This window comes from Mus musculus, chromosome 19, assembly GCF_000001635.26.
Source record: "Mus musculus strain C57BL/6J chromosome 19, GRCm38.p6 C57BL/6J".
Taxonomy (NCBI): Eukaryota; Metazoa; Chordata; class Mammalia; order Rodentia; family Muridae; genus Mus; species Mus musculus.
Genome location: NC_000085.6, coordinates 46946815 through 46971896, shown reverse-complemented (window position 1 = coordinate 46971896; position 25082 = coordinate 46946815). Strand labels below are relative to the sequence as shown.

General features: G+C 44.5%; 1 protein-coding gene across 30 annotated transcripts in view; it reads left to right on the top strand.

Annotated features, from left to right (window-relative positions):
• Nt5c2 (5'-nucleotidase, cytosolic II) overlaps positions 1 to 25082 on the top strand; it is a 129785-nt gene that overhangs the window by 43278 nt on the left and 61425 nt on the right. For 10 of the 30 annotated variants that reach the window (NR_165064.1, NR_165063.1, NR_165065.1 and 7 more), the window contains one exon: positions 20932 to 21051. Coding sequence is in view for 6 of the 30 variants with exons in the window: in NM_001164363.2 (NP_001157835.1) it covers positions 20932 to 21051 (120 nt within the window). In the remaining 24 variants the exon portion in view is untranslated. Of the gene's footprint in view, positions 1 to 2328; positions 2479 to 9333; positions 9494 to 9545; positions 9626 to 9954; positions 10310 to 20931; positions 21052 to 25082 lie in introns of those variants that run through there. The other 20 variants (NR_165060.1, NR_165076.1, NR_165069.1 and 17 more) reach the window with 7 other exon arrangements.

Below are 25082 nucleotides of genomic sequence, written 5' to 3'. Positions count from 1 at the left end.
TGTGCATGTACGTCAGCCGCTGTCAGCTTCTGCCGCCTCCACTGTACTCTCTTTAAGCGTGGCTTGTGCCGTAATGAGTTCTCCAACCTTGTTCCACTTTGACTCCCTCTGGAATCCTTCTCTGCCTCGACCGGTCAGAAACCGAGCTTGAGCCCTTCCCAGAGGCCTCCTGTCTTTGAGGGTGGCCCCAGGTGGCCCAAGGGCATCAGTGGGTTCTAGTTCTTGCCTGATGACAGCGGAGACTTGTTTGGTTTTGTTGTGCGTATAGTTGTTTGTTTTGTTTTTGTTTCTCTAGACAGGGTCTCAGTTTATAGAGCAGGCTGGCTTTGAGCTTTCTAAGCAGCTCAGGCTAGCCTTGAACACGACGTGGTGATTATTCTGCCTCGGTGCCACCCACACCCACTCCCTTGAGTGCATTCCTTGCCCTGCTAGGAGGCCCTGCGTTACAGCAGGAGTGCCATGGTGCATATAAACTGGGGACTGCATCCCATTCCTGTTAAATGGCTGGGCAGTTGGTTAGAGACAGGTGCTCTGGAGGTGGCTGTGAACGGATTTGTGATCCCTCTTCCTGCGGCCTGGCCATTGTCAGTTGCCTTGGATCCATTCTGTATTTTTTTGCAATAAATACTCAGGAGATTATTGTTCAAAATGTCCCCTTCAGCTAGCAAACAAAGAAGCCCACAGAGTCAGCTGTTGCCTGGGCAGCAGGCAGCCCAGAATAGTTTCAGATTGGCTGCTACCATGGTAACATTGATTTCAGTCACAAGCAGGCATTAGGTAAATAGTTAATGTTGTCAGAGAACATGTGGATGGACCACCTGCCTCAGAATCACCTGGGAATTTGTTTGAATCTTCTGTTTTTTTTTTTTTTTTGTTTGTTTTTTGTTTTTTGTTTTTTTAACAGAAACCTTAGAGTCTCATGTAGCCCAGGCTATCTTTGAGCCCCAGATTGACTCCAGTCTGGCTTTGAACTTCTGGTTGCCACTGTGGTTTAAACCTTGGAATCCTAGGACTCAGGCCAGAGGGTTTTAAACTTTTTAATTGGTTCTTTGTGAATTTCACATCATGCCCCTCGATCCTACTCATCTCCCCCTCCCCTTGTTCCTACCCTCCACCCCCGTAACCTCCCCCACAACAGAGAAGACAAATCTTTGAGGAAGCTGTAGTGTGTCACAGTGTGTCACAGTGTGTCACAGTGTGTCCAGTAGATCACCCAGACCTAGAGCAGCCATGTGGCTGGATTAAAATTCTTCTACAAGGTGTGGCGCCCCGCGCCTGTAGTTCTAACACTCTAGCCAAGTGGTGAGTCTGAGGCCACCCGGATTTCATGAGACCTGACACAAACCAGGAAAAAAGTCAGCCAGGCAGCATACACACAGAAAGTTAGACCCATTAAAGAAAACAGCGTCACCAAGTCATCAACGGCTGAAGTCACCAACGGCTCCGTTACAGATGCCTCTCAGCTCTTTGAACTAGAGCAGCTTCCTTCCTTACAAAGGCCTGATGTGTGTTGTTTGTTTTAGGATGGGGTGCTGTGTGCCCGTTAGGCTTTTAGAGGGAGGGGTGGAACTTGGGCTGCCATCCCTCCGTGTGTGTGTGTGTGTGTGTGTGTGTGTGTAAGCCTGTCTTAAGTGTGTTTCCGGTTATGTATGATCAACTTTCCTAACACCTATGGTCATGAGTTTCCCTTGTACTCCCTGGGTTATGTAATTTACGTGTAAACTGTACAAAGTTAAAAGCAAAGAGAAGGCTCTGGCCGGAGGGATGAGAGAGAGGATGGCGGCTGTGGTAAAGCTTGTTTAAAGGAAAGCTGCGATGAGCAAGCCCTCCACCCCCCCTTGTTACACCTTTCACTTCCCACAGACGTCTGTGTCCAGAAAACAAATTTGTTAAAATCGTTTATTTGTATTTCTTGGCCCCAAAATAATTATTTTTGTGTAGCTTCCTGGTAGTCAGCCAGAAGATCGTTTACTGTTGCTGAAGTGGAACGCCACGTTGGGAGTGAAATCATTGAGGGAACGCTTTCGTTGACTAATAATAGAAAGTCTAAAATTACCCATATTTGTCATCAGATTGGCTTCCTAATACACGGGTAAGTGCTCTCTCCCTCTCGAGTGCGGCACACTTTGCTTCCCACGTGGGTACTGATTAACTGGTCAAGTTCAGTGCCCAGGCCGACCGAAGCGCTTTGCAGGAGGTCCACGGGTTCCGAAAATCCAGCAACTTGTCACTTATTGTTTTAGCTTTGCTACTAACTAGGGCTCTTGATTGGTTTGTTTTCTCTACCAATTAAAGAATTAAAAGACAGGGCTGGAGGGAGGGCTCGGCAGTTAAGAACATTTGCTGTTCTTCCAAAGGATGCTAGCTCTTTAAAGGACCCAGGTTTGGTTCTCACCGCCTACACACAGCAGCTCATAACAGTATGCAGCTCCGATTCCGGGCCATCCGCTGCTGTCTTCTGACCTCGAAGAGCACCAGGTAGTGTTTTTGGTGGCCTGGGATGGGTTCCCTTTCCCCAATTTTGGGTTGGTCAGCTTAAACAAACAAACAAACAAACAACAAACAAACAAACGAGATTTGAAAGGCCCACAGCTTCGGATAAATATGTGTTTATGATGGGATAAGGCAGAAAAAACCCCTTCCCTAATGTGACAAAGGAAGGCGAGCTGGTATGTCATAGCTTTGAGTAAACATGTTCAGGAGTAGCCATGTTCATCCCCGTCCAGCCTGGACTGCGCAGCAGGGAGAAAATGCCCTCTACTCAAGGTCTTTGTCTCAGGTCACAGTGGTGAGGAAGAAGCAGGAAGTTTGCCATCTGCAGTCTGCTTGTGGCCTCTTTCCCTATCTTTCTGTGCCAGGGATCTGTGTAGCTCCTAGTCCTCAGGAGTTTCTGTCACTGAGATGAAACACTCTGCTCAGAAGCATCCAGAGAGGACTGAGTTTATCTCAGCCTACGGGCCACTGTCCATCACTGAAAGAAGGCGTGGCAGGAACTATAAAAGTTCATGGCTTCTCTCCTCCTGCGCTAGCTCTGAAATAATGACATGGAGACCTGGTGTATTCATGAGGAAGCTTCCTTGCACAATGGCTGGCCAGGGTTTTCATCTCTTCTAACTCGACCATGCTGGCCTGGCGACCATGTTGGCCAGGCCTACTTCCCAGCCCCTCTCCAGCCCCTCAGTGTTACCTGCCATCTTAGTCTTGCTCTGGATCCTCCTGCTCCAACCACCCTCTCCTGCCCACTCTCTCTTGGCAATCTCCTCTTGGTGATTTCTCCTACTGAATTCTCTGCCCCGCTCTGGTCCCCATCAGAGGCCCCCTCCCCTGGGATCAGAAGTCCTGCTTTATTCTCTCCTGGTCAGCTGATCAGGTTTTTCTTTCTTTCTTTTTTTTTAAATATTTATTTATTATTATACATAAGTACACTATAGCTGTCTTCAGACACACCAGAAGAGGGCGTCAGATCTCATTATAGGTAGTTGTGAGCCACCATGTGGTTTCTGGGTTTGAACTCAGGACCTCAGGAAGAGCAGTCAGTGCTCTTACCCGCTGAGCCATCTCACCGGCCCCCAGGTTTTTCTTAACCAATCAGAGGTGATGAAAAACAATTTTTACACAACACCGAGACAGGAGATGTTTGACAGTGCCAATATCTGAACTGCAATTAGATCTCTGGGGACCGTAATCAGCATCTGAATTCACAGTGCACAAATCCATCCCCCAACAAGAAACTCAAGCAGGAACTTACAGCAGAAGCCATAGACTGCTTGCCAGTTTCCTCCTAGGGTCAAGCTTAGCCAGCTTTCTTACACTGTCCAGGACTACCTTCCCGGGGGATGGTGCCGTCCACTATAGCCTGGGACCTCCCACATCAATTGACAATCCAGACAGCTCCCAGCAGGTCATTCTGATCCAGGCAGTCGCTCAATTGGCTCAATTGTTGGCCACTCCTAGGCTGGCCTCAACTCACAGAGGTCCACTTGCCTCTGCCTCCCAAGTGCTGGGATTAAAGATGTGCACCACCACTGCCCTTATATGGCACTATGCTATACCAAGTTGACAATTAACACTGACATTAAATGGGCACCAAGGGAGGAAGGTTGGTGATATGTCAGTTCTTACTAAAAACAAATTGTACTGTCCTCTCAGATTTCCAAGCAAGGGCTGATGAAGTCACAGCGTAGAGGCAGGAATATAAGAATGGACTGGAGAGAGGCTCAGCAGAGAAGAGCACTCACTGCTCTTCCATAGAACCTGAGTCCAGTTTCCAGCACCCAGGTCAGGAAGCTCACACTGTTTACAGCTTCAGCTTCAGAGTACAGCAGAATGTTGACCCCTGACCTAGTAGTGTAGTTCAGTGCATTTGCCTAGCATGCACATTACCCCAGGTTCAATACCTAGACACCACACACACACACACACACACACACACACACACACACACACACACAATGTTGGGCTTGCACTGTCGTCCCCAGCTGAGACTTTATATGATAGTAGGTTATGCTGTGTTGATAATTAAAACTAACTTGGGACAATTAAGGTTAACCCAGTGTATAATTAATACACTTATATAAAAGGGTATTTAGGGAAGATGACTAGAAAGGGTGTTCGTAGGGGCTGGAGAGATGGCTTAGCAGTTAAGAGCACTGACTATTCTTCCAGGGGTCCTGAGTTCAGTTCCCAGCAACCACATGGTGGCTCACAACCACCTGTAATAGGATCTGATGCCCGCTTCTGGTGTGCCTGAAGACAGCTAGAGTGTTTTCATGTAAATAAAATAAATAAATCTTTAAGAAAAAAAAGATTTTGCTAACAGTTGTAGATCATCTCTCATGGTGTAAATCTCCAGTAGACGTTTCCAATGGGTTTTTACCTGATTCCAGTGAGTCACTTTTTGTAACTCTGAGGTTATTGGCTGGTGGGTAACATTTAAACTGTGGGTCTGACTCCTACAGTTCCTGTTTTATCCTGTGTGCTCTTTTCCATTGCACTGAAGGCTGGGTGCGTCAGTGTCATCCATGGGGCAGAGCTTTGGCTCCTTCTGAGACTCCCCCATCCTTTTGTTGTATTGTAGTACAGATGATTGACTCTAGGGCCTTGCACATACTAGATTTTGTAGTTGTTTGAGTTCTTGGTCTCTCTCCTGAGTGCTGGGATCACAGGGTTGTGCCACCAAGCACAGCCCTTAACATGTAACAGCTACTTATCTACACGCACATGGAGGTCTGAGGACAACTGTGTGGGGCTGGTTCTCTGTTTCCACAAGTTGAGTCCCAGGAGTTGAACTCAGGTTGTTAGGCTTGGCAGCAAGCTGGCCCTGCCCAGTCTTATATTGTGCCAGGATTTGTGCACGCTGGCCAAGCACTTTACCAGCTGAGCTGTATCTTCAGCCCCGTTTACTTATTTCAAGTTCATCTTCCAGATTGTCAGCACATTCCATGAAGGCAGACTCTCACATTTGTGTTGGGCGTTGGGCGGTGTTAGATACCAGGTCGGTACATAACACACATTTGGGAAGGAAGTTTCTGTCAAGAAGCAGAAAAATTGCCAACTGAGCTGTGAATCAGCTCACAGTCTGGAAGAATCAAGGCTTATAGCACTTGTATTTTTAAAGTATTAATTAGATACAATGATGATTTAAATGAAAATGCTCCCACGGACTCCTAGGAAGTGACATTACTTGGGAAGGATTGGGAGGTGTGGCCTTGTCAGAGTTTGTGCGGCCTTGTTGGAGGAAGTGTGTCACAGGGAGTGGGCTTTGGTGTTTTCAAATGCTCAAACCAGGCCCAGTGTCACTTTTTCTTCCTGTCTGCTGCCTGTGGTCTAGATGTAGAATTCTCGGCTCTTTCTCCAGCAACCATGTTTGCCTGCCATGTTTGTCACCATGCTTCCTGCCACGGTGATCATGGACCAAACCTCTGACCTGTAAGCCAGTTCCAATGAAATGTTGTCCTTTATAAGAGTTGCCATGATCATGGTGTCTCTTCACAGTAATAGAAACCCCAACTAAGAGAGAGGGAGAGATAGGACAGCCATGTGAGTATTTCAGCAAGAAGTTTGGTGCTAGACCATCTAAGGCCACAGTGGAGTGGCTTTTTAGACCAAACAGTGCCTAAATTCTTCAAGTAATATCAGAGTAGAGATACTGAATAAGCCCCTCATGATTCCTTAGCTTCATTAGTCCTCTGATAGAATCAGCTTAGCTTGGCAGGAGTTCAAGGTTGACCACATAGGAATTTAAGGCCAGTCTGAGTTATGTGATATTTTCTCTCAAAAGACATGTATGTGTGTCTCTATGTGTATATGTGTATGTGCATATATATATGGACTGACATATGTGTGTGTGTATATACTGTACATATATGTGATTTATGTTAGTACATATAGATCAAGATCATTTTGTGTGTGGATATCTTGCCTGCATTTATGTCTGTGCATTGCATATGTGCTTGTTGTTGTAAGAAAAGAGGACACTGGATCTTCTGGAACTAAAGATGGTTGTGACTAGCCATGTTGGTGCTGGGATTCAAACCTGGGTCCTCTGGAAGAGCATCCAGTGCTCTTGACCACTGAGCCATCTTTCCAGGCACTATATTTTATATACTTTTTAATATAAAATATACTTCAGTTGGATGGTGGTGGCAAATGCTTTTAAGTACTTGGGAGGCAGAGGCAGGTGAATCTATGAATTCGAGGCCAGCCTGGTCTACAGAGCGTGTTCTAGGATAGTCAGGGTTACACAGAGAAACCCTGTCTCAAAAAATTATATAGTACTGTATTTAAATGGTTATACATCCAACTTCATATGTGTATTTAAGTGTATGGGTTTGTAACCCTCTGTGTGCATATAAATGTGTAGGTGTGCAGACCTGTGTGAGTGTGCACACCTGTCTGTACACGTGTGTGCTTATGTAAGTGTGTGGGTGTTGAAAATCTGTGTGTGTGTGTGTTTATGAATGTTGGGTGCCCAGGGAGGCCAGAAGAATGCCAGATTCCCTGGAACTGGAGTTGCAGACAGCTGTGAGCTCCCGTGTAGATGCTGAGAACCAGATCTCAGTCCACTAGAAGAGCAGCAAGTGCTCCTAACTGCTGAGCCATCCCTCCACCTTCTATCAACTAAAATAAAGTTTTTTCTTAAGTGTGTATTCGTGTTTTGCCTACATGCATGAGAGGGAGGGTCACATCCCCTGAAACTGAAGGTAAAGTCAGTCAGCTGGGAGATCAGTCAGTGCTCTTAACTGCTGAGCCATCTGTGTAGCCCCTCGTAGCAAACGTTTTGAGATAGGGGTCTCTCGCTGAACGGGGCTAACTGATTGGCTAGCCTGGCTGGCAGGAGCCCAGGGGTCCTGTTCTCACCTCTTGGTCTTGGGATGATAGGCTGCATAGAGCCATGCTGGCTTCGTGTGGATGCCAGAGAGTGGAACTCAGACCCGGTGCCTCGGCCTCTCAGATTTCTCAATTATAAAAGTAACACAATGTAGGAAAATTTGTGAAGAAGTATAAAGAAAAGCCAGACGTGGTGGCTCATGCTTATAATTGTAGTTGAGACAGGAGGATTCTCATGAGTTTGAAGCTAACCTGTTCTACAGAGACTCAAACAGGAAAAGGAAAAATAAGAATAAAAAGATACCTAACTCTTGTCACTGAAAGCAAACCCATTATTAACATACCCTGTTGTTACTTCTCTGTAGTCTCTGTGTGCACTCTCCTTTTTTCCTGTCAAATGTACACAGCCCCCTACCAGTCCCCCGCCCCCCCCCCCCAGACAGGGTTTCTCTGTGTAGCCCTGGCTGTTCTGGCATTCACTCTGTAGACCAGGCTGGCCTGGAACTCAGAAATCCGCCTGCCTCTGCTTCCCAAGTGCTGGGATTAAAGGCGTGCGCCACCACGCCCGGCCCCGTACCAGTCTTTAGTCACAGAACTGGGCATTTATTTACTTATTTTGAGACAGGGTCTTATTTGGTAGCCCTGGCTGGCCCAGAACTTGCTCTGTAGATCAGGCTGGCCCTGAATTCAGAGATCCACCTGCCTCTGCCTCCTGAGAGGAATTCAAGGTAAGCTTTAACCACTCCAGGCCTACCTACAAAACCAGGCTTTCTAGAAACATACTTGGCTTAAAGGTGGTATTAAGCTAACTGCAAACTGGCTTACATGCCATTTTTCCCATGTTGAAAAGCCTAATAGGTGAAAAGCCTAATAGGGGCTTATCCTCAGCTGACCTAGGCAGGGTGAAAGGCACAGGAGGGTAAGTAGAAGCTGTTAGCAGAGCCCTCCTGTTTTCAAAAACACCCTGTGGTTCAGGTTGACTGCAAGTGTAATGAGTCAGTAGTATGTCTGCCAAGAACTTTCTTCTCTTTTTCATTTTCTTCTCCTTCCTCCTCTTTCTTCCTTGTTCCCCCCCCCCCCCTCACCATTGCTTCCTCTCCCTTTTTTCTTTCTTTCATTATGTTGCTCAGGTTAACTTCAAATTCTGGGCTCACGTAATCCTCTTGCCTTAGTCCTAGCATCTCCAGAAGCTAGGACTCCCGGCAAGCTACCATACTTAGTGTTCACTGAGAACTTTACTGCACAAATGCAAGGCGCTGTTACAAAGTGGAAGCCATAGTCCTCCTTGATTATGATGGTACTACAAAACTTGGCTTAGTCTTGGATGATACCATCTAAAGGAAATCAAAATCAAATCAGCCAAATGCCTGAGAGAAAGACAAAGATCCTCAGAATTAGGACAGAGGAAAAACAATGGGAGGGATCAAATATCCCCAACTCGGGAAGATCTTGGGCAAAGTCCAAGGTCGAAGAACCAGTAGATCAGTTGCTTTTCCGAGGCTCCCAGGACTAGAATTTGGTCTTTGCGATGAATTCCAGAGCTGCCCAGACTAAGGAATGCAGTGTTCTGGACATAGTGGGTGGGCTGTCTTGTAGTGAAGTACGGTAACGGGTGTCAGTGTATTCAACTACTATTTATTGTTTGCTAGGATCCAGAACTAAGCCTGGAGTCTGTATTGTTTCATTCTATCAATAATATCTCGGATAAATCAACTGTGTGTAGTCAGGTTCCTTGGTTGGTTCCCTGGGTAAGTAGTGAAACTAGGATTTGAACTCATTCTGATAAACCCCAAAGCTGGTCCCTATGATTATCATGGAGTTGAGTTCAAGGTCTTCCAGGGAGACCCTCTGGTTCGTTTGTCTAGGAGTAAGCTGCTAGGAGTAAGGGACACACTCTTCCCACCTTAGGGAAAGCCTCTCGCAGAGTAGGCGTGGTCACCTAAGGTAGGGGCGGGGCAGCCAGGAGTGTGCTGAGGGGAGCAGGCAAAAAGCCAAGAGGTGGTTATTCCTAGGAAATGGATAGGTTGTTAACGTGCATCACCCTCGGAGTTTAGCAGCTCTGGGAGTTCTGTGGTGGGAAGTTCCCCGAGCCCTGTGAGGGGCCCTGAGACAGGACCGCCCGCCAGGGAGCATCGCCGCGGCCGGCTTCTGCGGCGGAGCCCGGGTAAGGAACAGAGCGCCGGTCCCTGGCCGGGCGCGAGCTGGGGGCGGTGCCGGGGCGGCGGGGGCGGGGAGGGCGCGCGCCGAGGCGGCTGCGGCAGTTGCGCGCTAGGATTGCTGCCGTGCGGTGCGGCCGGTGAGTGCGGCGGCACCCGCGGCGGGCGGGAGGGGGCTTGGAGCGGGCGGGCGGCGAGCGAGCAGGCTGGGGAGGATGCGCGGCCCAGCGCGCGACCCAGCGGCCCCCGCCGTCCGCCCGGCGTCCCTTTCCTCAGGGCTCCCTACCCCGGCCCAGATCTGCCCGCGCGCCCGCGGCCTCAGCGCCCCGGCGTGGCGCACGCCCCCGGCCCGGGCGCCCCCGGCCCGCCGCAGCCCCTTCCCCGCGCGGCGGCGACGCCCCCGGCCCACGTCATGCTCGCGCCATTGTTTCCCAGCGTCCGCTAGCTGGGACCCCGCCTTTCTCGCGGAGTGGGCGGGCAGGCGCCGCTCTCGGTTCCCCTGGTCTCTCTGGGCTGGCAGCCTGGCCTCAGTTCTCGTGAGGCGGGTGCGGGGCTCCCCTCATGGGCTGCGAGCCTGGCAGGGTTTGGATCTGCCCGCGGAATGGCCCACGAGCCAGTTTTGTGGTGCGCAGTACTTCCTGGAAAGCTCACATCAATTGCAAGTCTCGCCTAAAGACGTTTGGAGGCGGTTTGTCCCTCGCCTTTTTTTTTCTGGGGCCCCCGAAGCCCTGCAGGGCGAGATGCAGAAGTGGGGCCTGTTACAAGAACAGCGTTTTGAGCGGTTGGCTTTGCCTGGCCGCAGCCTTTAAAAGCATTAGATGAAGGTTTGTGTCGGATTTGTTTCACAGCCTCGGTAGTCGAGGGCTGTGCTCTAATAGAGCACTCTGAAATGACTAGTCACTCAACACGGTTGCGTGTTCCCCACCACTTCTCTGCGCCCCCCCCCCCCCCGCACATTGTTTCATAATGACCGTAGACCTATAATTTTTCTTAAGGGATGCAAATTCCTTTGGCCGTCATGTGTAGGGGGAGGATGTTAAAACGGTGCCATTTATCGTAGACGTAGTGAGTACAGAAAGACTTCAGGTCTTTCACATAGTCACCTTAGCATTTTCCATCAATGGCTAAGAATGTAAGAGAAGACATCAGGGCTTAGAGGTTCAGTTTAACAAACCAGCTGGTTAAAAATTGCAATAAAATCGTTGCGGGTGCTCGTAGTGGCAAGGTGGTTATGCTGGGCTGTTGATACAAGGATTGATGCTTCCCGGCTTGCTTCCGAAGAGCATTTCCATTACAATATGAACCTGTTTGTAGGCCTCGAACAGGCTCTGTACCCTAGTGGCCTCGAACTTGGGATCTTTCTCTTCCAGGTCCCTAACAGATATTAATAGGCTTGTTCCACCATGCCTGAGCTTGAAAAACTGGTTTAAGCTTCACTCTTACCAAAAAAATGAACAAAAAGCCAAATTCAGTACTATTGGTTGTTGCATTATTCTCAGCCAGCATTAATCTGTAAAATAAGATGCCCTTCAAGGTTCTGTCGTATGAAACAGTACAGTCATCAGAAGCGTTTGGTAAATATGAGTACTCAGAGTGCCTGCTGGCCTTACTAGATGACATACGTCTTCCTGAAGAGAGCCAGGTTATGGGGGACTCAGCTGTATGAGGAAATTGGTGTCTCAAACATGGTATTTAGAAAAAGTTGATGTTTATGTTACTGCGTTTCACTATGCATCCCAGGTTATCCTAAAAATTCTTCAGTTTTCTGAGTACTGTGCACACATTTCTTGGCCTGTGTCTATAAACTGTAGGTTCTCAGTTTGGTGTGGTGGTTCACTGGAGACGCAGGGTCAGGTGACAAGCCTGGTCTAGGTAGCAAGTTCAGGACAGCCAGAACTACTAGAGACTCTGTCTCAAAACAAAACAACAAACAAAACAAAAACAAAAAATAGTTTTTAAAAAGTGTACAGGATCTCTCTACTGGGGACTGAACTAGGGACTAAGCTTAGGCTAGGCAAAGCAGTCTACTATTGAACTACGTTCAGGCCTTTTTTATTTTGAGGAAGAGCCTTTTTAAGCTGCTCATTTTGGGTTCCTCTTCCAAGGGCCTAGCACCCACCCGCGCACCTTGAATTGGCCGTGTAGCTTAGGCGGGGCTCTAATTTGGGATCGTCCTACCTCAGCTCTCCAAAGCGCTGGGATTGTAGGCATGTGCCACCATGCTTGCCTGGGCTTGAGAAAAAGGGGGTGGGCGGGGGTGCTTTACTGCTTCACTCTTTCCAAAAAGCAAAACAAAAACCAACCTGCTGACATCTTACCAAGAGATTTACTTATGTTTTACTTTTTTGTTTTCTAGCTTTTTTGCGATAAGGTCTCAGACATTTTGTGCTCTGGGCTGGTCCCAGAGACCTGCATAGCTTGGATTGCAAAGTGAGCCACTACGGGTGACCTCAAATGTAGGTTTTTACTTAGTGATGATTGCTGAGTACACACTGCTACTGGACTTGATCTTATTTTCATTTTTGGATGCTTTATACCAGGCCTTTATGCAGGATAGCAGGCAGTGCGGGCACACATGCTTTCAGGAAGTGTTTGTTGATGTGATGTTTTTAGCTTTTGTGACAGCATCTACTAACATGAGATGCTGACTATCACAAGGCATATGCTAAGTGACAAGTGAGTAGTGAAAGCTGTACTTCCAGCCAGGAGACAGCTTACGGACAGTTTAAGGGCAGTAGTACCAGACGAAGCTAGTAACAGATGTTCTGGTAAGCTCTTTACAACATAATGTGACTTGGATTCTTTGGAGCTAGAGCAAAATGAATAAAAGGAACCCCTACCACCCCTTTAAAAATAATATGTGGGAGGGGAGGTGTTTTTTTTTTTTTAGGTTCAAACCTGAGGATGTTAATTTCCTTACATGAAGTTGATAACAAATTATCATGGAGTACTAAAATTTTGTCATTGGACCATTACATATTTTTTATGTTATATTCATTCATATTTTATGTGTTGAGTGTTTTGCCTGCATGTATGTACACCATTTGTGTGCCTGGTGTCTATCAGGATCCAAAGAGGGCATTGTATTTCCTGGAACTGGAGCTACAGATGGTTGTGAGCCACCATGTGAGAGCTGGGACTTGAACTCCGGTCTCCTGAAGAGCAACCAATGTGCTTAATCTCTGAGCTATCTCTTCAGCCATACCAAGTCGTAAGGGGCTAAGGATGGGGAGTCTCACTAAATCTTAAACTGGCTTGGAACTCAGTAGTTCAGGCTGGCCTCCAGCTTGCAGTTCTCTTGCTTCAGCCTCTTAGGGCTGGGATTATAGGTGAGGGCCAACACGTCTTGTTTTATATAACTTTATTGATTGAAATTTGATTGCATTCTCTAGAGATTGGTTGCAAAAGTTTGTGGAAAATAACTAGCAATAAAACAACAAAAATCCAATAGCAGTAACAGAAACCCCCCTAGTATCAGGAAAGCAAAAATCCTCCCCCTTTTAATGCTGACTACAGAATCAAAAAGATGAAGTTGATGTGGAGACTGTTGAACTGTTTATTCTACCATTTGCGTGTCTCTGTTGGCTGGGAGCCATTATGAGAAATGCCAAATGAAAGAGCCCTGTGTGACAGGATCAACTTGGAAAACCTGGCACCTGAAACTTAATAGCTTTTCTTAAAAAAAGCGATACCAGCTGTGGTGAAAGCAGGACAATCAGGGGCTTAAGGTTGCTGGTTACAAATGGAATTCTAGGCCAGCCTCAGAGTCATGACACCCTGTCTCAAACACACAGACATTTTAAATGTTAGCGTGCTTTCATTCATATGACTAGTGGAATGTACTTTTTTAAAAAGTGTGTAATAATTTATTTAATCTGTTTCTTTTTTGTTGAAACATTTCATATGTGAGTACTGTAAAACCTTCTTCCTTTACCCCTCAACTCTTCCCATGCACACATCTCATCCTCACATACATAGTCTCTTGTTACTGTAGCATATGTACATACACATCTATAACTATAACCTGGTGAGATCATCTACTGTTACTCATATCTATGTGTGTTTACAGCTGACGACTTGGAATTGAATAACCTGTCTGGGAGCTCATCTCTAGAGAAGGCTGATTCTGACTTTATTACCAACCATTAATTTCCTATAGCACTTCATATCGGTGGGGCCTTGGGACTTCTCCCCATCTGATGTTGGCATGTGAGTTGGTAGTGGTTTTTTTCAGGTCTTGTTTAGGCAGCTGTTGTTGAGTGTTCATGATGCAGCTTTCCTGCCACACAAAGGACGCTGTCTCACAGCAGACATCACGGTCCTTTGGCTCTTAGAATTCCCTCCTTTTCCAAAATGTTCTTGAGCCTTGGGTGTAGAGATTGTGCTGTAGACCTATCAGTTGGGTCTGGGCACCCACAGTTGGTTGTTTTCTGCATTTTGAACAGTTTTTTGTGGCTTTCTACAGTGATCTCTGCTTGAAAAAAAAAAAAAAAAGTGAGAGCTGCACTTTCCTGTGGGAATAAGGAGGGGTGCTGAGCATGTGGCTAGAACTTACACTGTCTATAAGTGGCAGCGTTGTAGGTTCTCTGGGTTCCATGGCTTCACCAGCCACAGCTCGGATTCCACAGCTAGGATTATAGTGCCTAGCATGGATTCCCTCCTGTTGAGTGCACCGGAGTCCAGTTAGTAAGTGTCACTGTTGCATCTTTAGTGATAGCTTGCATTACTCCTTCAGGTGCTGTGAGAGCTAGTCCTTGGGTAGGAGACTTCTAGGTCATTTCCATTCCAGTTCCTCCAAGTCCCGTATGTGAAGTATATGTATGTGAAGTATATGCTATCTTCAGCAATAGGCTCTTACCTTCGATTTTTGGGGGGCAATCAAGGGCAGTGGTGGCAATTCCTTCCATTATTTTTTTTTGGACTTGTGACCAACAACTTCAAAGGAAGTTGCTTATACCTAGCAGTAGGGTTTTTGTTTGATAGTCTGGCTTTTAGGGGTAAATAAGTGTTTTTTAAAGTTCCTTGTTTTAGTTTCATGGAATATCTAGTATATAGTGTTGTTTTGTGGTACCAGGGGCCTTGTGTAGGCAAGCGCTCTACAACAACACGTCCCCAGCCTTTTTTTCCCCACTTCTAAACTTTTTACTTTGATAAGGGTTTTCGAAAGTTATCTAGGCTGACCTAGACATTGCCATGAAGCCCAGGCCAACCTTGAGCTTAATCTTCCTGCCTTCAGTCTCCAGAGTGGCTCCCAGAACAGTCTTCTGCTACTAGACCCGATTTAAAGTTTCTTTCTTTGGGCCAGAGAGATGGCTCAGCGGGTAAAGGCAGTATCCTTGCAAGCCTGACAACCTGAGTTTGATCCCTGTGCCCCACATGGTGGAAGGAGAGAATTAACTCCCACAAGTTGTCCTCTGATGTCCATATGCATCCTGTGGCACAAGGGTGTCCTGACCCAAGATAGATACATATAATAAACATCCCCCCTCCTCTTTACCTAATTCAGTTTTTCTTCAGACACCAGAAGAGGATGTGGCATCCCATTACAGATGGCTGGGAGCCACCATGTGGTTGCTGGGAATTGAACTCAGGACCTCTGGAAGAGCAGTGCTTTTAACTGCTGAGCTATCTCTCCAGCCCTATTTTGCTTGTTTAAAGTACATTTAACTTACTGTGTGTAAACACACACCAAAATGCATGCCCACACAGGAACATGTCTTTGTGTACACATAGGACAGAGGACAACTTGTGGGTATGGTTCTCCTTCCCCCATGTGGGACCCAGAGGTTGAAGCTGGGTCAGAGGCTTGGTGGTGAGCACTGCTATCTGCAGAATAACCTGGAAGGTCTGGTTTCGTTTGTTTTGAGACAGGGTTTTCGACAGTAGCCCTGGCTACCCTGGAATTCACTATGTAAAGTAGCTTACCTCACACTGATCCTTGTGGCTGCCTGTAGTTGACTGGACTAGGCTGGCCTCCAATTCCAGGAGATCCTCTGTTTTTACCTTCCAAGGGCTGGGGTTCTAGGAAGTGCCACCATGCCACTCCCACCTTTTAAATACAATTCTCTTCTTGATTCTCTACCTGGCAACTTACTCCATTTTCTGTCATTGATTTTTGTTTTGTTGTTTGTTTTGTTTCTGAGACAGGCTCTTATAGAACCCCGGCTAGCCTAGACAATCCTTCCTCTGTCTCTCAAGTAAAGGGGATTTGCACTCAGCTCTGCAACTGATTTCTAAGGCTTCTTTCAGTTATGGTATTGCGAATAGCTTGTGTGGTTTTCATTATTTTTTTTTATGTATCAATTTTACATGTTTATCCCACTTTTCATTTGAACATTTTAATTTTGTAAAAAATTACATGGTGGTGTAATGAGCTCTTTTATAACTTTCACCTGGATTTACCAGTAAACAACACTGGCCATTTTACTTTATATTTTTTGCATATAATTTATATGTTTTTAAAAAATCTATATTTTTTGAGTATATGTGAAGGGTGCATCTGTGCTATTGGTTGTGAGAGTAGCGATCTCTCCTCCAACCATGAGGGATTGGGATAAATTCGGGTTGTCATGCTTGGCAGCGAATCCCCTGCCTTTACTTCCTAGCCATCTGCTTGGCTCTACATACATTGTTTTAAATTTAGAACCACTTAAAAATAAGTTGTAAAGACAACTTACTCTTGAAAATTTTGATTTGAATATCATAAGGAGACTGCCCTACAAAACTACGATACTACTATCACTTTAAAAATTAGTGTAAAGGGGCTGGTGAGATGGCTCAGTGGGTAAGAGCACCTGACTGCTCTTCCGAAGGTCTGGAGTTCAAATCCCAGCAACCACATGATGGCCCACAACCATCCGTAACAAGATCTGGCGCCCTCTTCTGGAGTGTCTGAAGACAGCTACAGTGTACTTACATATAATAAATAAATAAATCTTTAAAAAAAAAAAAATTAGTGTAACATTGGACTGGAGAGATGATTCAGTTGTTAGTTGTACTAGTCGTTCTTCTAGGGGACCCAGGTTCAGTTCCCAGCACCTCTGTGGTAGCATCCAACTATCCCTGTAGTTTTGGAGTGGATCCAATACCCTCTTCTCATCGCTTCAGGTACCAGTTATGCACATGGTACAGACATATATGCAGACAAAACATCCATACACATAAATAAAAATTTTAAAGATGAGTGTAGCATTATTACCTAATGTTCAGCCAATGCTAAAAATTTCTTGGTGCTAGAAGTATATGCACCTCAGGGGTAGAGTGCTTGCCTGCAAGGCATAAGATCCTGACTTTGAGCCTCAACAAAGAAAACTAAACAAACAAAAATCACAACGTACTTGTCTTAGTAATGCCTTTTATGGCTAATTCTCATTTCTAGTACTGGTTTGAAGCTTTTTGGCATGGGGTGGTGGTGGTCTGTTGTTGTTTTCTGTCTTGAATCACGGTCCCCCTGTATTGTTTCCCAGGTTGACAGTTCTGCTCTGCTTTTGCTTCTTCGGTTGCTTAGGACTACAGGTGATGTCACCATTCTGGCTACTAGTCCAGGATTTAGTAATTAGTTGTACTTAGTGCCCGTTAGGTGTGTGTGTGTCTGTGCACTCGAGCATGCTGGGGATCGAATATAGGGCTTGAGACTCTACCACTGACTGAGCCCTCCTTATTTACTTTTGAGGTACAACTCTCGCTTTTTGCTTGTTTTCTTGATGTTGATATATTTTGAGTATAGCTTCTTTTTGTTGAATATCTTTCAGTTTGGATTTGCTCAGTAATTTTTTTTATGTTTAGATTTAGGTTAAATGTATGTGTTTGGAATAAATGAAATGTTAATACAATTATGGACTATGTGCTTTTTTGGTTTAGTTTTTTTTCAGAGTCAAGGTTACTCTGTGTAGCCTTGGCTGTCCTAGAACTTGCACTGTAGGCCATATGGCCTGGAACTCACAGAGATCTGACTGCTTCTGCCTCCCAACTGCTGGGATTAAAGGTGTGCACCATTACCACCCAGCTATGGTCTGTCTTTTCTTGTTATTTTTGTATTTTTGGAAAAGTTTTATAAATTGTGCTTTTTTTTTTTTTTTTTTTTGAGACAGGGTTTCTCTGTGTAGCCCTGGCTGTCCTGGAACTCACTCTGTAGACCAGGCTGGCCTCGAACTCAGAAATCTGCCTGCCTCTGCTTTCTAAGTGCTGGGATTAAAGGCGTGCACCACCACACCCAGCTTTATTATTATTTTTTTTTATAGTGTTAGAGACTAAACCTCACGTGTTGTGTATGGGAGCCAGTTTGTGTTCTAACACTGAGTTATACACAATTTACTTACTGTTGTGACAAAGTTTCATGCAACCCATCTGGGGACTTGACTTACAACTTGACTTACGACCACCCTGAGTGCTGGGATTATGGTCGACGAGTATCACCACCGCCAGTTTATGTGGTGCTGGATTCTAGCCCAGGCCTCTTACTGGTTAGACAGGCATTCTAACTGGTGTGTACCCCAGTCTTACTTGAATTTTGTTTTGTGTTTGTTAAATTTATATTTATTTTTGTACATTATGAGCTTGTGAAGGTCAGAAGACAATTTGGGGTGTCATTTTCAGAAATGCCATCCTTGTCCTTTGAAACAGGGCCTCTTGTTGGCCTCCGTCCAGTGGGCTCCAGGATTTAACCTCAGGTCTCATGCTCTGGAAGAAAGGTCCCATGGCTTGGAGGCAAGCACTTTCCTGAGCTCTCTCATCTTACTGCTTCTGGCTTACTTCGCAGGTTGATTTTTATAAGTGGATTCTTGAAATAGTTCTGTCGATGGGTAGAAGATTAAATTTAATGTACTTAAATTGATTGACATGGACATTTTTATGATATGGTGAGAATCTTTGGTATGTAATGGGAATTGTGAAGTTTTGGGCCTAAAAGTAGAAATTAGCTATACATTTTTCTAAGCATAAAGTGCTTTGTGCAGCAGCCTTAAGTATTAAGCATGTTTGCATGCCAGCCACTGGTTTTAGCACCTTTCACATCTCCCTTTTTGAAGATGGAGTCTCATGTATCCTAGACTGGCCTCAAACTTGCTTGGAAGCTGCGGCTGACTTGACTTCCCTCCTTCCTACCTTTACCTCTAACGTGCTGGATTACAAGCCAATATGCTCTGCTAAGTTTGTGTTTCCAGTTAGAATTTCGGAGTACAGCTAGGACAAGGCTGTGCTTGAATCAGGAAAACAGACTGTGGAGGCAGCAGGAACTGCATCTCTCTCTTGACAGAATCTTCTCAGCTTCGTCGTCTTCCACCAGAGAACAAGGGGCCTTTGTTCTAAAGCCTCATGTTGAGAGGTTAACAAAATATTACTACATTTATCAAGCCAAGATTAGAACACATTTGTGAACCAAGGGTAAGATTTTTACAGATTCACTTAGAGCATTAAAGGGAACTTGGGCTGTATTTTTGGGTCTTCAGGCTTGTATACAAATTAGCTTTTGAATAAAAAAAGCTTGAAATATAGAGGGTGAGTACTTCATTTATTTCACATATTTACATGTGTGGGGGGTGTGTGAGAGAGAAAGAGAGAGAGTGTGTTAGTTGGCAGGTCTGTTGGAAACAGGGTGTTCCACATTAGCTCAGGCTATTCTAATTCACTATGTAGACTAAGGTTGGCCTTGAACTTTTGGCAGTCTTCCTGCCTCAGCCTCCCAAATGCTGATATTACAAGTATGAACTACCATGCCTGTATATGGGAAGAGTACATGTATATCTGTCTGTGTATTGTTTGTTGTGCATGATGACTGGGATAGGGCTGAAAATAGAGTTTCAGTGTCATGGGGCTTATAGTTGAAAGAGAGAAAGAGACAGACAGACAGACAGACACAGACACTGAATTACTGATCAAATGCATACTTAGCATTTGGAAATGTTATATGCAAAAATATGTGTACTATTTCCAGCCCTCCCCCTTTGAAATTTGTTAGCCATCTCTTTGGTATGCAGATACTTAAAACATCCTGTGTTTGTGTGTATCTGTTTGTCTCTGTTTCTGTGTGTGTGTGTGTTATGTGTGCAGGTGAAGACAGCATCACATCCCCTAAAGTGGAGTGCAGGTGGTGTGGTGAGCTGGCTGATGTGGGTACAGAGACTGTAGTGAAGAGTAGCAGTCACTCTTAACCACTGAGCCATCTCACCAGACCCTGTGAGAACAATTTTTTTTTTTTTAGACAGGGTTTCTCTGTGTAGCCCTGGCTGTCCTGGAACTCACTTTGTAGACCAGGCTGGTCTCGAACTCAGAAATCCTGATTAAAGTGCTGGGATTCAAGGTGTGCACCACCACCATCTGGAGATAACAAATATTTTGAGTGTTGGCTTTGATAATGTGTTGTACAATTTGGGGCAAATGCTATAAACATCTGTGGATAAAGCAATGAGACAAACGGAAGGAAGCAAGTGGAGAGGGCTTCACATTGCATAGCCAGGCCCAAGATTGAACCCCAGCACTGAAAAGAAAAGGGGTGGGGACAAAAAGCTGGTGCTCATGACCTAACTACAATGAAAAAAATTGATTTTTCGTGATGTTGGGATTGAACCCAGGGCCATAAGTGACGCAGGCAGGAGCTTTTCTATGGAGCTGCCTCTGGTCCCACCCTGTGAATTACGCTGAATGATGAGCAGTGATAAGAGATGCACTAATCTGAGTATCTCAATAAGTCATCAGGAGTTGGCTTGCTATGTCTACTTAGCAGAATAATAGCATGTTGGTTCTCTCCTAGGGCTTATGACCTCTGTAGTCTCAAGAGAGACTTTCAGGCAGTTGTACCATTGTTAAGTTCTGTGTACAGTAGGGACTACTCAACAAAAAAATCTGTGCCACTGAAGAGTCTCACCCCTTTACATAATCGGTATATGATCGTGAGGAGTGATGGATTTCATGTAGCCCGCAAGTCTTCCCTCCATGAAGTAATATCAGTAGGCCTGATCTCTTGATAGTCTTTGGGCGGGGGGAGATAGAGAATCTGCAGTGATTCATGAAGCAATTGTTAGGTTGAACTTGGAGGACACGGCTACAACACAATTTCTTATGTGAATATTACCTGAATGTTTTTAGCAATTACGCATTTGGTTTATTTAGAATTGGCTATTGTCATGATATTAGCATGCTCAGAATGCTATATTCTAGATGTTTTCACAAACACTGGCAGTTTAATAAAAATGTAACTCAGTTGTAGAATGCTTGCTTAGTTATACAAGTGAAAACGTCAAGGGAAGTGAGATCTTAGAATAGCCTAGGTATCAAAGTACTTAATGCAAAGATGCTCAGCTGTCTACTCCATCCCGGACGGTTTTCCTAATGTGATGAAAGGTGTACATCTTAGCAGCAGCAGCAGCAGCGTCTAAAAAGGATTTTTAAATGGCATGTTAGTTTACTAGTGCCAATATAAGACTACTAAATTGTTGATTTTCTTTTTTAGAATTCATCCTACAAATAAGATGACGACCTCCTGGAGTGACCGCTTACAGAATGCAGCAGATGTGCCTGCTAACATGGATAAGCATGCCTTGAAAAAGTACCGTCGAGAAGCCTATCACCGGTGAGATAACTTTATCCTCAGAACACTTCTAGGAAGCGTATACTTTCTACTCTTATTCTTCAGGTGATGGAATTAACATACAGAGCTGTTAGGTAATTTATCACAGAGCAGATAGCTAGCTTGTAGTTCAAATTAAGTGGCATTCAGGCTTTTAACTGTAGCACACCGTTATAGCTACTAGTAAAAATCCTGAAGAAAGTCTTAATTTGCTAGAAAGTTGCACCTAGTTAATTGGGTTAAAATTTGTTTTTACCTTTCTTCTTGATAGTTTCACATAGACCATGCTAGTATAGCCCTCCTGCTTCAGTTTGTCAAGTGCTGTGATTATAGATATGCACCACTACATCTAGGTTTCTTTCTTTCTTTAAAGATGAGGTCTGCTGTGTTGTTCAGGCTGGCCTTGGATATGCAGGCCAAAGTGTTTTTTCAGTCTCAGCCTTCTAAGTAGCCAGGACAACTGGTAATACCATGCCTAGCTAAGACTGAAATTACTTTTTAAAAGCTTATTGATGATGATGATGTGTTTGTGTGCGTGCAGGCCTGCATGTGGCCATGCCGCAGTGCACGTGTAGACATTAGAGGACAGTTCTGTGACTTCTGTTCTCCCCTTCTTTCTATCTTCTGTGTGTGCTGTGATTTAACTCAGGTTACCAGGGCTACCCAGCAACTGCTTTTACCTGCTTTTAGAGGATGAAATACTTAACTGCTGCTTGCTATAAACTGATTATAACTTGTAGGTAGAATTTAGAATTCTGTTTACTCAACCCAGGTGTGTAGCACATACTTGTAATCTCAGCACTTGGGAGGTAGGGCCAGCTTGGGCTATTTGAGTCATTGTCTCAAAAAGATGATAATACAAAATACAGAATAATAATTTTGTCACAATATTAGTATTTATTTTAAAAGTGTTACACATTTCTGACCTTGGCTTTCTACACAGCAAAGAGTGGACATGTCAGTTGGTTTTTATTATTAGCTGATGATACTTCACTAGTCGTAGGTCACTATGTAGCATTTCTGGGCATTAGGCTATTGTTCCTGAAGCCCTGCAAAAGTGAAAACATTTCTGGTTTCTGTCAAGTCTTTAAATTACATAGTGGGAGTTGATGATTCTCCTTTCTGTGTGGTGTGTTGGTATATGCCATAGAACAGAATTTTAAAACTTTTAAATGCTTATTGTATCATTGTGAGTGTATGTGATCCGCATGTGTGAGAGCATGGGTGCTCATGTATGGAGGTCACAAGACCCTGGTGAGGAGATGATTCTCTCCAGAGATTGAACTCAGGGCACCAAGGCTTGTACCCAATGAGCCATCTGTCTGTCTGTCTGTCTAAAGGAAACATAGGGCTGGGGATGTGGCTCAGTTGGCAGAGTGCTTGCCTAGCCACACAGAATCCTAGGTTTGATCCCTGGCATAGTTCAAACTGAGCAGAGTGGCACATGCTTGTAACCTCACTACCCTGAAGGCAAAGACAGAGGAATAAAAAGTTCAAGGTCTTCCTGAGCTACACCGAAAGTTCAAGGTCATCTTATGCTACATGAGATCCCATCTTGAGTGAAAGGAAATATAGCACAAATATTCTGCTGAATGAAGGTGTTTTCTATATATTTATGTCTCTTTAGACCCTCAAGCAATGATTTTCAACCTTTCTAATGCTGCAACCTTTAATATAGCCTCTTAGGATGTGGTGACCCACAACAATAAAATTATTTCTAAAATTATTGCTATATCGTAACTGTAATTTTGCTTTTGTTACTGAACAGTAACATAAATACCTGATATACAGCCTCCAGTTCTAGAGGATACATTTGGATACACTAGCATTTTTTAACAGGGGAAACAGGGCTTAAGTTACACAGTGAAGAGAGAGAAACATTAACATTTCTAGCAAATGTCATCTGGTATTGCATGCCATAACTCAAATACGTTTCTGACTCATTTTGAATGGTATTTCTTGTAATAATTTAGATGGGTTCCACACCCTACATTTTTCATAAGGTAGGAGTGATATGAAACAATGGAAATAATAACAAAACATCTCTCAAGGTTTACAGTTTAAGCTAGGGCTCACTATGTGGGTCATAGTCAGTGTATGCTCATAGCCTCCCTGTCCTAGACTCTGACTGCTGCTGTTTTGGGTGTACTCCAGAAGCCCTTGTTTAATCCATTTTCAAATTTTGTTTGTTGAGTTGTTGGTTTTTGTGTGATTCAGGAGTAGTGTGATGTGATCTTAGATGCTAGGTAAATTCTCTGCTGGGGCTTGAACCCAGGACTCTCAATACTGAGCTATGTCACTCTGTCCCAATAAAACACGTCAAGGCTAGCCTGGGCTACATGAGAACCTGTCTTAAATAACATTATCCACTCTAAAAGAAAATAAAAACAACAAAGATTTCTCAACCAATTTTAAGTATACAATATTTTATTATTAACTATTATTATGTTATGAAATACATATCAAGCTAATTTTCTAAACACGTTTATTTAAAGAAAAGTTTGAGACATGAGGCCTTGCTTCAAATATCATGCCTCTCCCTCAATTTAATTGGCCCAGCATGGTGGGACACACCTGTAATCATGGCACTTGTGCGGAAAGATTAGTTTAAGGTCATTTTTACCAAGGTCAGTTTGATGCCAGTTTTGGCTACATGAGACCTTCTCAAATATACAAAACCTTAAAAAAATGTATTTAGTGATGATATGTGACATTATTCCTGGGGAGAGACCAACAAACATCTAGTCAGCCCACCTAGGGAACTGACAGCAGACTGAAGTAAGGGCACTGTCAGTGTCCAGCTCGGTGAGCAGTGAGTTTTATTGGGGTTCCTTACAGGAGCAGAAATGAGTTAAAGGCAGTTCTCTCCAAAAGCCCACCCCAGCATGGGCGACGGGTTTGGAAAGCTGGAAAGCTGGAGCTCCCTGCACAGTGTGTAGGCAGGTGGAAAGGTTGGAAAATGTCTACTTGAGACTGTTGATATGGTCTAAGCCTCTCCTAGGCAGCTTGGCTGGTTAGAGAGTGTTCTAGGCAGTTGAGGTGGTCTGCTTCTTTCAGCTGCTCAGACTGTCTGAACCTGTTTTTAAGCAGCTTCACTTGTTCTTAGTGGTTTGTAGTATAAGCAATTTAAGTTTATTTCCCATTAGCTTCATAATAAATGAGACCAAGGCTATGGTTGTTTTATTTGGCTTTGACAATTACTGGAGGGGGTAACCCCTAATCTACTCTTCTAATTGCTGGGCTGGCTACCTCCCCACAGGTGTACCCTAGCTACTTGCTGTTTCTCCTGGCCATGTGCTCTCACAGTCCAACTCCCCTCATGGTGGCTTTCTTTTCTCTCTTGTCCTTCCTTTTTCTCCTGGTCTCTCCTCCTCTAACCAGGTCACTCCAGACCCACCCACCTTTAATCCCTCCAGTAATTGGTGTAGCCAGTTTTATATAACTAATAGTTTTAAATCAAGAAACAAGGTTTGCACAACAAAAGTTTGTAAACATAAAAAGCCACTCATAGCCCCAGACCTTTGGGTATAAATTATAGTTTAACATGACAATACATAGCAACAGACCAAATCTCAGCAGCGGTCCTGTTGGAGTTCTTTTCTCTCTGAGCCTAGTTAGCTTCCTGTGGGATTGAATAGTTCACCCGCCTTTAGAACATCCCGCACACTATCAAGCTTCTAAGATAGAAGATTGGAGGACAGTTCCACAGAACAAATAAAAACCATTTAGTTTTTACTATTTTTCTTCCTTTCTTTTCCTTTCCTTTTCCTTTTCCTTTTCCTTTTCCTTTTCCTTCCTTCCTTCCTCCCTTCCTTCCTTCCTTCCTTCCATTGTGTGTGTGTGTGTTTATTTTGTTTTTGAGACAGGCTTTAGTTAATTCATGCCTACCTACTGCCTTGTCTCGTCTTCATCAATGTTGTTATTTGTTTCCTGCCAGTGTTGTGCATTTCAGTGCAGAGATGATGGTGATGCATCATTAGGAAGCTGACCTTCAGGATGTGTGGCTGTTGTTGTGCCTTCATTTCCTTGTTATG